At 42.0% G+C, this 15,562-nt stretch overlaps 1 protein-coding gene across 1 annotated transcript in view; it reads right to left on the reverse strand.

Moving 5' to 3' along the window:
- The window catches only part of zgc:113531 (uncharacterized protein LOC541359 homolog), a 37,107-nt gene extending 23,291 nt beyond the window's left edge, over window positions 1-13,816 (reverse strand). Inside the window, exon 1 of the mRNA XM_060922814.1 lies at window positions 13,370-13,816. Coding sequence (XP_060778797.1) covers window positions 13,370-13,705 — 336 coding nt within the window. The 5' untranslated portion in view covers window positions 13,706-13,816. The remainder of the gene's footprint in view (window positions 1-13,369) is intronic.
- Between the last annotated feature and the right edge of the window lie 1,746 nt (window positions 13,817-15,562).

Here is a 15,562-nt window from a genome sequence, read left to right on the forward strand (position 1 = left end):
AGGCCCTGTCCACATGGCAACGGATTCAGGTGAATCCGATACAATTGTTTATCATTTAGGCCTGGCGTCCACACGGCACCGGCGTTTTGGGTGCCCCAAAACGCAATCTTTTGAGAACAGGTTCCAGAGTGGAAAGATCTGGCAACGGCGCCATTGCGAAGTTGTCTGGATGAGTAGAACGGATTTGTTTACGATGACGTCACAACCACGTGCTTCACGCCGGGTAGAAGTGTAACGAACTCGATGCGAGTCGTCAACAAATCCTATAACTTGGTTCATGAAACGCGCTTACAAAATATTTTCACTGTGAATATTTATTGTGTAATGGTGCAAAGTGAGAGAGAGAGAGAGAGAGAGAGAGAGAGAGAGAGAATAGCCCTTAGGGCAGAGTCAATCCCGCCAGCAAAAATAGGGAAAAAAAAAAAGGAGCGATCTCACCTCTTCAGATGTTGGTTTAAGTCCTACAATACATTCCTCAAAAAGGGCGTAGAAGAACAAATTAATCCATCAACGTGTAGCATTCAATTTATTCCGGACCATTAAAGACGCCGCCTTCCGCGTAGAATCATACATCATCCTCCCCGCCATATTGGATGGGTCAAAGCGGAGAATAAAGATGCCTCATTCATGTGCTGCGTTTAACTGTACCAACAGGTTTACCGTCCAAACGAGATCACATGGGATTACCTTTCACAGGTGAGACTGGAAAAATACTTTTCATTGTATTTGGTCATTATAATGTAATTTTACGAACAGATTTTTCTGACTTTGTGGCTAATATGAAGTCTCGCGCATAATAGTTTATGCGCATGTGTCCTTACTTCTTCTATTGTTCTGGTGTCTCCGAAGGGACCGTCTTACAGCGCCCCTAGAGGTGTGGCATGTGTATTGCATCATTTTCAGCAAGCGTTGCGTTGCCATATGGATCTGATATTTTACTGATCGTTACCCATGTGGACGCGATATTTTTTTAAATAACATCTCGTTGCCGTTGTCGTGTGGATGTAGCCTAAATATACTGCTAAAGCTACACTGGAGTGGTTTAAAGGGAAACATTTAAATGTCTTGGAAAGGCCTAGTCAAAGCCCAGACCTCAATCCAATTGAGAATCTGTGGCATAACTTGAAGATTGCTGCACGCCAACGCAACCCATCTAACTTGAAGGAGTTGGAGCGGTTTTGCCTTGAGGAATGGGCAAAAATCCCAGTGGCTAGATGTGCTAAGCTAATAGATACATACCCCAAGAGACTTGCAGCTGTAATTGCAGCAAAAGGTGGCTCTACAAAGTATTGACTTTGGGGGGGATGAATACTTATGCACACTCCAGATTTCTGTTTTTTCCATCTTGGTTATTGTTTGTGTCAAGACATTGTACTTATTTCCTGGTACACTGTGGATGTTCCATAACTTTGCATTTGGCTTCTTGTGGAAAATGCCTTCAGGGAGATGCAACATACTCAAAGTAATGATTCCAATTCAAATGAACATATGCTAACATATGCTCATGTACTGTGTATGTGTTAACTGCAACTGGCAAACTCTATGTATATGTTTTATTTCTGTGTCCACAACATGTGAAACCACACACTACCTAAACAGTATGATCAAACTCATGTGTCGCCTCTGATATGAGGTTTCGTTCTGTTTTTATTATCCTATTCCATAGAAAACAGGTTCCAAAAGTCCTTGGGGAAACCATTAAAGGTGCATTAGGTAAAACTGGGGGGGCTTTATAACAATTAAACGAATGGAGTTGAATAAGATTTGAATGCTTTTTATACTCACTGAGCCCACTCCCATTTCCACCTATGTACACAAACACCCCCCCCCCAACTTATGATGGTGCAACTAGAGTTAGCATGCTAATTAAAGTTACCATTAGCAAGTACTTTCATGACATCACTTTCAAGCACATATGAACATTCAACTGCTTGAAAGCTAACTTACAACTCAACAAACAAACATGCAAAATGCTCCTCATAACGATTTATGAGGAGGTGATGGGGTGTTGGGGGCAGGTCTATAAAATGTCTGACAAGAGACTAATTCAAATAAACTTTCCGGACCTGTAAGGCACGTTTACAAAATCGTGGGTTACCCCCAACATTGTAAGGCCATTATTAAAAAATGTTCTGTTTCCGGTCCACTGGCCGGGTGAGTGCCGTTTGTGCGGTTGAAATTTTTTTTCTTAACGCAGGTTTTTCGACATTTTTTTCGGGTTCGTAAATCTAAAATCGAACTTGACATTTCCGCATTCCCAGGGCTTTCCACTAAGGCTCATATTAGCCAGCCATGACAAAAGTAGCCGGGGGGAGTAAACACAAAATAAACTCCTGTGCACGCAGTTCCCAGGATTAAATGTATTTTCCACAGACCATTTATTTATTCACTTTATTCAAATACAAAGTAAAATGGCAGTAAATCTTCTTTCTTTTCTTGCGTATTGCATCATGAGGCGTTCCTGGCTTGTAAATCTCTTATTTTCGGTGCATGACACATTCACGCAGCTGAGCATGCTATGGATTAACAACGACAACAGTCTGCAGTGGGGCGACACAATTACACACTCAGCCAACATTTCTCCATTTGTGTATGAAAATACACTCCAACCACTCAGTTTGGCTTCATTTACAACCAACGGTGTCTTTTGATGCCAGCACGTAATTGAACGAGAGAAGACTGGTTTACCGGAGACAAAATAAGCGTTATCTCTGCTTCTGTTCCCTCCGACACACTACTGCCTCCGCCGAGTGCGCGCGCACTCTGAACTGAATCAGCTCTGCGTATGCGCCATGCGGCACAAAAAAATGGCAGCCACCATGAAGGAAGGAGATCCGGAGTTTTCATCATTTGCTTAAGTGTGAAATCGCAAAATGGTATTCTAGCGAACAACAAAATAGTAAAGATTCAGAAAAACAAATCATTCAGTGATCATTTTAATAGTGTAATTTCATCCGAACTCAGCCTAACGGTCAATTTAGAACTACAAAAAGTCCATGTGTCGGACATTTTAAGTACCTTTGTAAAAGTTTTGCAAATGTTGCAGTCAGCATTTAAAATGCTAACTTTAAGTTTTTGTACAAGTTTCAGTTGATTAAACCGTCATTTTATTAAATGTGTCTGCTTTTGTAATAAAAAAGTACTGAAAGAAAAAGCAAACACAGCATTGCGATTTCTTATCCATCTATATATATATAAAAAAAATCCCTCCCTCCCGACTGAAAAATTTTTTTGCTCACCCGGTGGACAGGAAACGGATTTTTTTTTAAGGATGGCCTAAGACAATTCTACGGACCCCCTAACGGTCATGGTGGGATTTGTTTTAGCTACTCTTGTGCTACCTCACAATACTTTTGTGTTACCTCGCAATAAGGGTTAGGGTAAATGCAAAAGTAGCTCAAAATACACACAAATCTCCACCGTGACCCTTATGGGTCTCCGTACAATTGTTCTGAGACTGGCTTAAACTATGATTTGGGGGTCTTTTTTTTTTAAGCATTTCTGCATAATTTTCCATATTACACGCACTGTCCTAGAGCAGTGGATACAATTATCGACAGTCCATAAATACTGACGCCTTTTCAGATTGACCAATAAAAAAACAACTTTATAAAGGTGAATTTCAGTTACAAGAGTTATTATTGGTTCATTAATCAACCGGAAGACCTTCCCTCACCCTTTGATCTTGTCGTCTGATGACAGTTCGTTACCTGAGATGGAATTTTTTTTCAGCATGATCAGCAATTTGAAGAAAAACCCAGATGTTATCATCGCAGGTAAGCATGGTGGAAAGATCATGGATATGTTTTTACTGATCAAATTCACCAATATTTCATGATCTCCTTGTCGAAACCCACCTTGTTTCTTACACTTTCATTTGACAGTTGCTATTTTGTATCTGAACACGCGTTTGAGAAGTCACGTGCGTGAGGTGTCAATAATGGTGATCATTTTCACCGGTGTCTGCCATTATCGACACCCTGTGGAATTAAGTGACATTTACAACTGTTATGGATCGATCTTTGTGTAACGTTGTTGAAGTAGATGAAATACTTTAAAAAATAATAATAATAAATAAATAAAGTAAAAAAGGGCTGTGATTTATAATATTTTTTTCTGATTCATAACAGAATGGAATGCTTAAATATTTTGAACCCTATTGCAATAAGTACAATTTGACCAGAATTAAATTCCTAGCATATAAAAAAAATTACATGCTTAAAATATTCAGATTTTTCTATACCAGATTTTTTTTTTTTCCAGTTTGTTGCACAACCCCGATTCCAAAAAAGTTGGGACAAAGAACAAATTGTAAATAAAAACGGAATGCAGTGATGTGGAAGTTTCAAAATTCCATATTTTATTCAGAGTAGAACATGGGTGACATATCAAATGTTTAAACTGAGAAAATGTATAATTTAAAGAGAAAAATTAGGTGATTTTAAATTTCATGACAACACCACATCTCAAAAAAGTTGGGACAAGGCCATGTTTACCACTGTGAGACATCCCCTTTTCTCTTTACAACAGTCTGTAAACGTCTGGGGACTGAGGAGACAAGTTGCTCAAGTTTAGGGATAGGAATGTTAACCCATTCTTGTCTAATGTAGGATTCTAGTTGCTCAACTGTCTTAGGTCTTTTTTTGTCGTATCTTCCGTTTTATGATGCGCCAAATGTTTTCTATGGGTGAAAGATCTGGACTGCAGGCTGGCCAGTTCAGTACCCGGACCCTTCTTCTACCCAGCCATGATGCTGTAATTGATGCAGTATGTGGTTTGGCATTGTCATGTTGGAAAATGCAAGGTCTTCCCTGAAAGAGACGTCGTCTGGATGGGAGGATATGTTGCTCTAGAACCTAGATATACCTTTCAGCATTGATGGTGTCTTTCCAGATGTGTAAGCTGCCCATGCCACACGCACTAATGCAACCCCATACCATCAAAGATGTAGGCTTCTGAACTGAGCGCTGATAACAACTTGGGTCGTCCTTCTCCTCTTTAGTCCGAATGACACGGCGTCCCTGATTTCCATAAAGAACTTCAGATTTTGATTCGTCTGACCACAGAACAGTTTTCCACTTTGCCACAGTCCATTTTCAATGAGCCTTGGCCCAGAGAAGACGTCTGAGTTTCTGGATCATGTTTAGATATGGCTTCTTCTTTGAACTATAGGGTTTTAGCTGGCAACGGCGGATGGCACGGTGAATTGTGTTCACAGATAATGTTCTCTGGAAATATTCCTGAGCCCATTTTGTGATTTCCAATACAGAAGCATGCCTGTATGTGATGCAGTGATGTATCATTTAAAGAGAAAAATTAGGTGATTTTAGGTGAAAGGGCCCGAAGATCACGGGCACCCAGTATGGTTTTCTGGCCTTGACCCTTACGCACAGAGATTCTTCCAGATTCTCTGAATCTTTTGATGATATTATGCACTGTAGATGATGATATGTTCAAACTCTTTGCAATTTTACACTGTCGAACTCCTTTCTGATATTGCTCCACTATTTGTCGGCGCAGAATTAGGGGGATTGGTGATCCTCTTCCCATCTTTACTTCTGAGAGCCGCTGCCACTCCAAGATGCTCTTTTTATACCCAGTCATGTTAATGACCTATTGCCAATTGACCTAATGAGTTGCAATTTGGTCCTCCAGCTGTTCCTTTTTTGTACCTTTAACTTTTCCAGCCTCTTATTGCCCCTGTCCCAACTTTTTTGAGATGTGTTGCTGTCATGAAATTTCAAATGAGCCAAAATTTGGCATGAAATTTCAAAATGTCTCACTTTCGACATTTGATATGTTGTCTATGTTCTATTGTGAATACAATATCAGTTTCTGAGATTTGTAAATTATTGCATTCCATTTTTATTTACAAGTTGTACTTTGTCCCAACTTTTTTGGAATCGGGGTTGTAAATATCTGCCACATATTACAACATCAGTAAACATTTTATATTTTGGTTCGAGGAACGACATGCAACCTTTGACCTGGATTTTCACAAGGTTACAATGTCAACTGCCTGGTGGCATTTATTGGTAAACTACAAAACCAGAAATGAATAAAACAACGACAAATGATTAATAAAATGTGATCTACGAAAATACTTCAGAAGTGGGTAGAAAGTGGAACAAAAAGATTTCCTGAAACAAGTTAAAAATGATCAGTTCATTTCTTTACAAACATTAGAATTACTTCCTCATTTACGTAAGCACTGACATCAAAATATTTATATAAAAAGATATTTTGTACTAAATATAAGTCGATGTAAAACAAATTTTAAATAAAAACTGTTTTGTTAACTTAATACCACACACCGATTTTTTTTTAATAAATTATCATCTGGATGTCGATAATTGTGGAACGGTGTCAAGTGATCTGATACACTAAGTAATCGGGAATCAACTCTCCCCCCCCAGTGGAAGTTTGAGTAGTAATTATTCATGCACAATTTACAGTGGTGCTTGAAAGTTTGTGAACCCTTTAGAATTTTCTATATTTCTGCATAAATATGACCTAAAACATCATCAGATTTTCACACAAGTCCTAAAAGTAGATAAAGAGAACCCAGTTAAACAAATGAGACAAAAATATTCATCTCATCTCATCTCATTATCTCTAGCCGCTTTATCCTTCTACAGGGTTGCAGGCAAGCTGGAGCCTATCCCAGCTGACTACGGGCGAAAGGCGGGGTACACCCTGGACAAGTCGCCAGGTCATCACAGGGCTGACACATAGACACAGACAACCATTCACACTCACATTCACACCTACGGTCAATTTAGAGTCACCAGTTAACCTAACCTGCATGTCTTTGGACTGTGGGGGAAACCGGAGCACCCGGAGGAAACCCACGCGGACACGGGGAGAACATGCAAACTCCACACAGAAAGGCCCCCGCCGGCCCCGGGGCTCGAACCCAGGACCTTCTTGCTGTGAGGCGACAGCGCTAACCACTACACCACCGTGCCGCCCAGACAAAAATATTATACTTGGTCATTTATTTATTGAGGAAAATGATCCAATATTACATATCTGTGAGTGGCAAAAGTATGTGAACCTTTGCTTTCAGTATCTGGTGTGACCCCCTTGTGCAACAATAACTGCAACTAAACGTTTCCGGTAACTGTTGATCAGTCCTGCACACCGGCTTGGAGGAATTTTAGCCCATTCCTCCATACAGAACAGCTTCAACTCTGGGATGTTGGTGGGTTTCCTCACATGAACTGCTCGCTTCAGGTCCTTCCACAACATTTCCATTGGATTAAGGTCAGGGCTTTGACTTGGCCATTCCAAAACATTAACTTTATTCTTCTTTAACCATTCTTTGGTAGAACGACTTGTGTGCTTAGGGTCGTTGTCTTGCTGCATGACCCACCTTCTCTTGAAATTCAGATCATGGACAGATTTCCTGACATTTTCCTTTAGAATTCGCTGGTATAATTCAGAATTCATTGTTCCATCAATGATGGCAAGCCGTCCTGGCCCAGATGCAGCAAAACAGGCCCAAACCATGATACTACCACCACCATGTTTCACAGATGGGATAAGGTTCTTATGGTGGAATGCAGTGTTTTCCTTTCTCCAAATATAACGCATCTCATTTAAACCAAAAAGTTCTATTTTGGTCTCATCCGTCCACAAAACATGTTTCCAATAACCTTCTGGCTTGTCCACGTGATATTTAGCAAACTGCAGATGAGCAGCAATGCTCTTTTTGAAGAGCAGTGGCCTTCTCCTTGCAACCCTGCCATGCACACCATTGTTGTTCAGTGTTCTCCTGATGGTGGACTCATGAACATTAGCCAATGTGAGACAGGCCTTCAGTTGCTTAGAAGTTACCCTGGGGTTCTTTGTGACCTCGCCGACTATTACACGCCTTGCTCTTGGAGTGATCTTTGTTGGTCAACCACTCCTGGGGAGGGTAACAATGGTCTTGAATTTCCTCCATTTGTGCACAATCTGTCTGACTGTGGATTGGTGGAGTCCAAACTCTTTAGAGATGGTTTTGTAACCTTTTCCAGCCTGATGAGCATCAACAATGCTTTTTCTGAGGTCCTCAGAAATCTCCTTTGTTCGTGTCATGATACACTTCCACAAACGTGTTGTGAAGATCAGACTTTGATAGATCCCTGTTCTTTAAATAAAACAGGGTGCCCACTCACACCTGATTGTCATCCCATTGATTGAAAACACCTGACTCTAATTTCACCTTCAAATTAACTGCTAATCCTAGAGGTTCACATACTTTTGCCACTCACAGATATGTAATATTGGATCATTTTCCTCAATAAATAAATGACCAAGTATAATATTTTTGTCTCATTTGTTTAACTGGCTTCTCTTTATCTACTTTTAGGACTTGTGTGAAAATCTGATCATGTTTTAGGTCATAATTATGCAGAAATATAGATAATTCACAAACTTTCAAGCACCACTGTATATCAAGTACTGAAAGTCTTTTCGAGTTTTGCAACAGCCAAAAGATCGTTAAGGTGTCGATCTCTAGTAAGAAATATAAATCTGATTGATCATTCTTTCAGAAAAGGTTTCTATTTGAACTTTTTAGATGCCAAACCAAGGTTCTTAACTCTCCAAAGAACACTTTTTTTTTTTTGAAAAAGTGGATCGTATGAGCGTGGTGTAGTGGTTAGCACTGTTGCCTCACAGCAAGAAGGTCCTGGGTTTGAGCCCAGTGGCTGATGAGGGCCTTTCTGTGTGGAGTTTGCATGTTCTCCCCGTGTCCGCGTGGGTTTCCTCCGGGTGCTCCGGTTTCCCCCACAGTCCAAAGACATGCAGGTTAGGTTAACTGGTGACTCTAAATTGACCGTAGGTGTGAATGTGAGTGTGAATGGTTGTCTGTGTCTCTGTGTCAGCCCTGTGATGACCTGGCGACTTGTTCAGGGTGTACCCCGCCTCTCGTCTATAGTAAGCTGGGATAGGCTCCAGCTTGCCTGCAACCCCGTAGAACAGGATAAGCGGCTACAGATAATGGATGGATTGTATGGAAAAACTTGCATTACTGTCGTGATTCGAATCATTCAGTTGAGAACCAAACTGATTCGACTTCAGGTTCAGGATGGAGGCTGTTGGCCTAAAGTTTTAGAAAAAAAAAAAAAAACAAGCTTCAAGAATAAAGCACATGCTTTGTTATTTAGTCTTTCCAATGAGTTTATTCAGCAGGAGGAGAGTTGTGCTGTTGGTGATGATGTACCGAATCTTTTTGAACCGGAGAATGAATCGTAAATAAAGAATCAGTTGTTCAGTGCTCGTGCACCTCATGTCTGGTGCGTTTCTGGTCCTCTTTAGTGCAGGAGTACTGCATACTTGCCAACCCTCCCGATTTCAGCGGGAGGCTCCCCATTTTAGCCTCCGTCTCCTGATCGTATTTGTTAAAAACTGGACAATCTCCCGGTTTTGGGAAATCCCTACCACCAAGTTAAAAACACTCCCGATTACGTCCAATCAGAATCGTATGAGAAACACTGCTGACGTCGACTGATTTTTAACCAATAAACGAACAGAACGACAGTCACTTCCATAATGTAGGATTCACCCAGGCTGTCCAACATTTTTTACAAGCAGTCATTCATCATGGCCACTAAACCCAATACCAAACGGCAGAAATATGAACGCAAATACCAGGTTGCATGGGAGAATGAATTTCCGTGGATAAGCAAATGTTCAACCTGCCAGTTACACATTTTAAAGTAAAGATACCTTAAATCAGAATATAATGGACATTTGAGTGTGAAATTAAACTAGTCTTCCATACCATTTCAGAAACAAACTGTACAACTTCTAAAGTGTTTAGTGAAATTTTGCATGACAGAGAATTTGTTTGGTGAGCGCATTTGAATAGTGTGGTCATGTCTTAGTGCTATTTTGAATTTATGTTTGAAAGTTTTAAGAGAAAGTTTGTAAGTGAATTATCTGGAAAGTGATTGATTTTGATAGAGTTTTAAGTGAAAGATTACTAGTGAGTGTATTTTGGTCGTACTAAAATTTTGCATTCGAGTGAATTTCTTTGTGGAGTATATTTTGATAGTATGGTAGTATTTATAGTACCATTTTTAAATTTTGTTTGAAAACCTTCGGTCAGGGCGGCACGGTGGTGTAGTGGTTAGCGCTGTCGCCTCACAGCAAGAAGGTCCTGGGTTCGAGCCCTGGGGCCGGCGAGGGCCTTTCTGTGCGGAGTTTGCATGTTCTCCCCGTGTCCGTGTGGGTTTCCTCCGGGTGCTCCGGTTTCCCCCACAGTCCAAAGACATGCAGGTTAGGTTAACTGGTGACTCTAAATTGACCGTAGGTGTGAATGTGAGTGTGAATGGTTGTCTGTGTCTCTGTGTCAGCCCTGTGATGACCTGGCGACTTGTCCAGGGTGTACCCCGCCTTTCGCCCATAGTCAGCTGGGATAGGCTCCAGCTTGCCTGCGACCCTGTAGAAGGATAAAGCGGCTAGAGATAATGAGAATGAGAACTTTCGGTCAAAGTTTGCAAAAGAGCAAATTCCTCTGATGCATTCCGACAGGATTTTGATAGGATTTCTAGTGTGTTTTAAAAATTCAGTTGGAAAGTGTTTAGTGAGAGCGATGCATTTTAGTCGTACTAAGACAGTGCAGTATTTATTTAACTGAGTTGTTACTATTTTGGTCAAATCTTATTAAAATTTAATGTATATATGATATTATAGTTCTCTGTATTTTTACATGAGCTTACAGAAGGAAAACACATTTGATGCAATCCAATAATACTTTCATTCACTGACTATTTTAAGGAATTATAAACATTCTTCTAAAGCATCACTTGTGTTATTTTCTATGTAGACAATATTCAGGCATGAGATTTTTCAGCTCAAAATCTGATTTAAAACTTCCCTTTCATTGTTTATTAAAATTCAAGATAAGAGTATTATTTCAGATTTTTCACTCTGAGCTATCCCATAACCTATATATTTTTTTCACAATCCAAATCCTGCGCTCTGATTGGCTGGCAAGTGGGTCCATATCCTATGATACGGACCCCAGTTACGGACCTCTGGCGACTCACTCGTTCACAACAACAAACATAGTAGCAATTTTTGTCAACATTTACCTTTTTTTTTATAAGATTTATTTATAAGATTATCAAAAAATCTTGTACATTTTTGCCAGCATTTCTCAGGAGAATAGCATTAATTTTACAGCATGGATAGCGATAACGACAGTGTTCACAGCGAAAGCGAGTTTTACTACCCTGAGGAAGAAGAAATAAAAGAAAACATTTCAGGAGAAAGCTAAAAACCTCTAACTTGCTAACGCCGAGCAAAAACATGGCTGAATCCTGAATGACTCCTATTTGTATAAATAGGGGACTACATAGGCGGCAAAATGTAGTCTTTTTCCTGCCATGGAAGTGCACTTGTATACCGAAGAGGAAGCAATTTGCATTACAGCCGTGAATGAGGATTCAAAATGGCGGCTCGGCTCGGTTTTCCCTTTCGGGCGCTCTCGTTTTCTGTTAGAATTTGGTCAAGAAAAAAATGTATATATTATTTACCAGCTTAAGGTCGATCCGTATGGTGAAATACCGTGACCTCGGCCTTGAATACTGACCTCGGTCACAGTATTTCACGATACGGACCTCCCAGCTGGTAAATAACGTATTCTAAAGCATCACTTGTGTTATTTTCTGTGTATGTAGACAATATTCAAGCATGAGATTTTTCAGCTCAAAATCTGATTTAAGACTTCCCTTACATTGTTACTCTATTAAAATTCAAGATAAGAGTATTATTTCAGATTTTTCACTCTGAGCTCTCTCATGCCTGATACATGAATCCCAGAACCTAGAGTAACTGACAGAACAACTCTTTAATTGTATAAATTTCAAATGGTTTGCAATTAAATTGGGATCCACTGTTTTTATCATTTCAACCGCGCATCAACCTGGACGCCTCCCTGGGGAGGTGTTCCAGGCATGTCCCCCCGGGAGGAGGCCCCGGGGAAGACCCAGGACACGCTGGAGGGACTATGTCTCTCGGCTGGCCTGGGAATGCCTCGGTGTTCTTCCCGAGGAGCTGGCCGAGGTGTCTGGGGAAAGGGAAGTTTGGGCTTCCATGCTTAGACTGCTGCCTCCGCGACCCGGTCCCGGATAAGCGGAAGAAGACGAGACGAGACCGCGCATCAGACCCTCGGCCAGTTGACAGAGCCTCCAGGATGTTGCGATTTGCAACTTCAACGCAAATTCAACCAATCCCCGCGAATTCAGGGCGGTGTTGCAATTATATCCAATCACCGCAACGTTCCCGCAAATTTGACCAATTGTTGGCGTTGTCTTGAGGTGACGTCGACAAACTACCTTCCGCCTTACTTCCGTGTATACCAGGGGTGTTCAAATTGATCCATAAAGGGCCGTGTGGCTGCAGGTTTTCATTCCAGCCATGCAGCAGCACCCTGATTTGGCTTATTCAATCAACTGACACGCCCACCCTTTAATCAAGGGTGGGTGTGGCTGCAAGTATTTGACTGTGTGAAGACAGTTCAGTTGATTGAATGAGCCAAGTCAGGTGTGCTGCTGCATGGCTGGAATGAAAACCTGCAGCCACACGGCCCTTTATGGATCAATTTGAACACCCCTGGTGTATACGTTCAAGAGAAGCAGCATACGCGCAGTGTTGCCAGATTGGGCGGTTTTAAGTGCATTTTGGTGGGTTTTGAACATATTTTTGGATGGAAAACGTCAGCAGTATCTGGCAACATTGCATGATGTGCGAGTCAATGTTTATGTAGGCTTAAATTCTGTTACTGAAAGTGTGTTATGTTTACAGTGAAGGACTGTGGGCACTTTACATTATTTTTTTTTTTACTTAATACAAGAAATTAATGGATGCCAACATTTTTGCCAAAATGGTATTTTATTTTCCATTGTTTAGGCAGCTTCAGCATCATACTGTGAGATTCTGTTCAAATTGTTTTTTTTCTTCTATGAAGCCTGAGCCATTTATTTTATTAGTTTATAATTATTGTTTAATTTAGTCTTCAGGAGAGACTGCCTGCACACGGTACTAGTATTAATTTTTTTTTCTTACATGAAAGCTGAGGCATTTATATTATATTTTAAGGGAACTTCATGTTGTGCTGTGAGGTTCTCTACACTTTAACTTTTGAACCAACAGGTGCTTTTGGATAAGTGAAGCCTATTTTTCTGCATTTTTGTAGTCCTGGTAATCTTTTATAGTGGTAAAATTGTTTATAGGACCATAAATCGCAACAATTTCTCGCAACTTTCACTTCCTCCCGCAATGTAATCGCAGCAAAAACCTAAAAAACACCGCAACATCAGACATTTTAGCCCGCAACAATTAGGAGAATTTAGAAAAGTTGCCCAGTATGCACCTGGAAGTGCTGGCCGAGCTCGTACACCTCTCCCCGGTGCTCACAGCCAATCCGCTCGCAGCGCGTGCAGCAGTCGCTCGGGTAGTGACTCACGTGGATGCAGGCGGCGGGCAGCGCAGTGCACTGTGTCCGCGCGCACACCGCTCCTTCCGGCGTGCACTCACACTGCGTGCAGCGCTCCGAGTCCAGGAAGTACCACTCTCCCACATAATACACCGAGCCGTTCGCCTCGCACGTGCCGTCCTGCCCTGCTACCGACAAGCAGAACACACTCAGCACACAGAGCAGGACGGGACCGGGTCCGAACCGCACAGTGAGCGCTCTCACAGCCGCCATGACCGCAGAGTTATTAAAGAGGGGAATAAAACGCAGCTGGAGGTCGTAGTTTGCTTGCAAAAAAAGTTACACACAGAAACGGACGCGTTACATCGTAGGCTGCTTTCAGATCAGATGCGCTCACCCTCTTACAGACTCACAGGGGCGGAGCTTGGATTTTTCAAAGGGGGCGGGGTCACACACTGACTGGCAGCCTGAGTACCTTATCAGGGGTTCCCAAACTTTTCCATGCCAAGGCCCCCCAAACAGCATTAGCTTCTGGCCGGGGACCCCATAGACATATGGCCCTTTTCCACTACCCTTTTTCAGCTCACTTCAGCCTGACACGGCTCGCGTTTCGACTATCTAAGAACAGCACGACTCAGCTCGCTTCAGCCCTGCTCAGCCCCCAAAACTCGCACGGTTTTGGAGTGGGGCTGAAGCGAGCCAAACCGAGCTGAGTGAGGCTAGGGGCGTGAGTAGACACTGCCCTGTGCACTGATTGGTGAGGAGGAGTGTCCTCACACGCCCACACACGCCCCGCGAGCACGCTGGGATCTGTAAACACCGTAAACCCGGAAGAAGAAGAATTACGAGAATCATGAAGCCTTATGCGCCTCGCCTCATCTATACGCTCTTGCCAGTATCTGTTGGCGTTGTCGGCGACAACAAGCCACAGCACCAAGACCAGCAACACTAACGACTCCATGTCCTCCATGTTTATTGTTTACTCTCCGGGTTGTGAGACTACCACTTAAAAGGTCACTGATGTCACTGTTTGCGCCGCCTAACGACATCACGTGACGTCCACCCACTTTCACTAACTCCACCCAATGTGTCCACCCACTTCCAGCCAGCACGGTTCAGCGCGGTTGTAGTCGAAATGCAACTCCAACAGCCCCGCTCAGCTCGACTCAGCCCAAATCAGCACGGCACGGCTCAGCCCAACTCAGCCGCGTTGGTAGTGGAAAAGCAGCAATACACTATGTTCAGACTGCAACCTGAAACGACCCATATCCGATTTGTTGTGAAATCCGATTTTTTTGTTAGGCCGTTCACATTACCAATTATATGAGACTTGTATGCGATCTCCAGTATGAACGGAAAACGACCCAAAAGTGTCCCGCATGCGCAAATTGACACGTAATAAGCACATCTACGTAATACGTAAACAAAAAAAAGCGTACTCTTCAAGTTTGCAAGTAAAGCATGGAGATGAGGCGAGACCTGGCGATGTGGTTTTTGTGGCGGCGGCGGAACTCACACAATAATCTGATTAATGTGGGCAGCAGACTAATGAGACCGAAGGTGTCAAATTACGCTACATTCAGACTGCAACCTGAAATGACCCATATCCGATTTGTTGTGAAATCCAATTTTTTTGTTAGGCCGTTCACATTACCAATTATATGAGACTTGTATGCGATCTCCAATATGAACGGAAAACGACCCAAAAGTGTCCCGCATGCGCAAATTGACACGTAATAAGCACATCTACATAATACGTAAACAAAAAAAAAGCGCACTCTTCAAGTTTGCAAGTAAAGCATGGAGATGAGGCGAGACCTGGCGATGTGGTTTTTGTGGCGGCGGCGGAACTCACACAATAATCTGATTAATGTGGGCAGCAGACTAATGAGACCGAAGGTGTCAAATTACACTACGTTCAGACTGCAACCTGAAATGACCCATATCCAATTTGTTGTGAAATCCGATTTTTTTGTTAGGCCGTTCACATTACCAATTATATGAGACTTGTATGCGATCTCCAATATGAACGGAAAACGACCCAAAAGTGTCCCGCATGCGCAAATTGACACGTGATAAGCACATCTACGTAATACGTAAACAAAAAAAAGCGCACTCTTCAAGTTTAAT

The sequence above is a fragment of the Neoarius graeffei genome, chromosome 1, assembly GCF_027579695.1.
Source record: "Neoarius graeffei isolate fNeoGra1 chromosome 1, fNeoGra1.pri, whole genome shotgun sequence".
NCBI classification, from domain to species: Eukaryota; Metazoa; Chordata; class Actinopteri; order Siluriformes; family Ariidae; genus Neoarius; species Neoarius graeffei.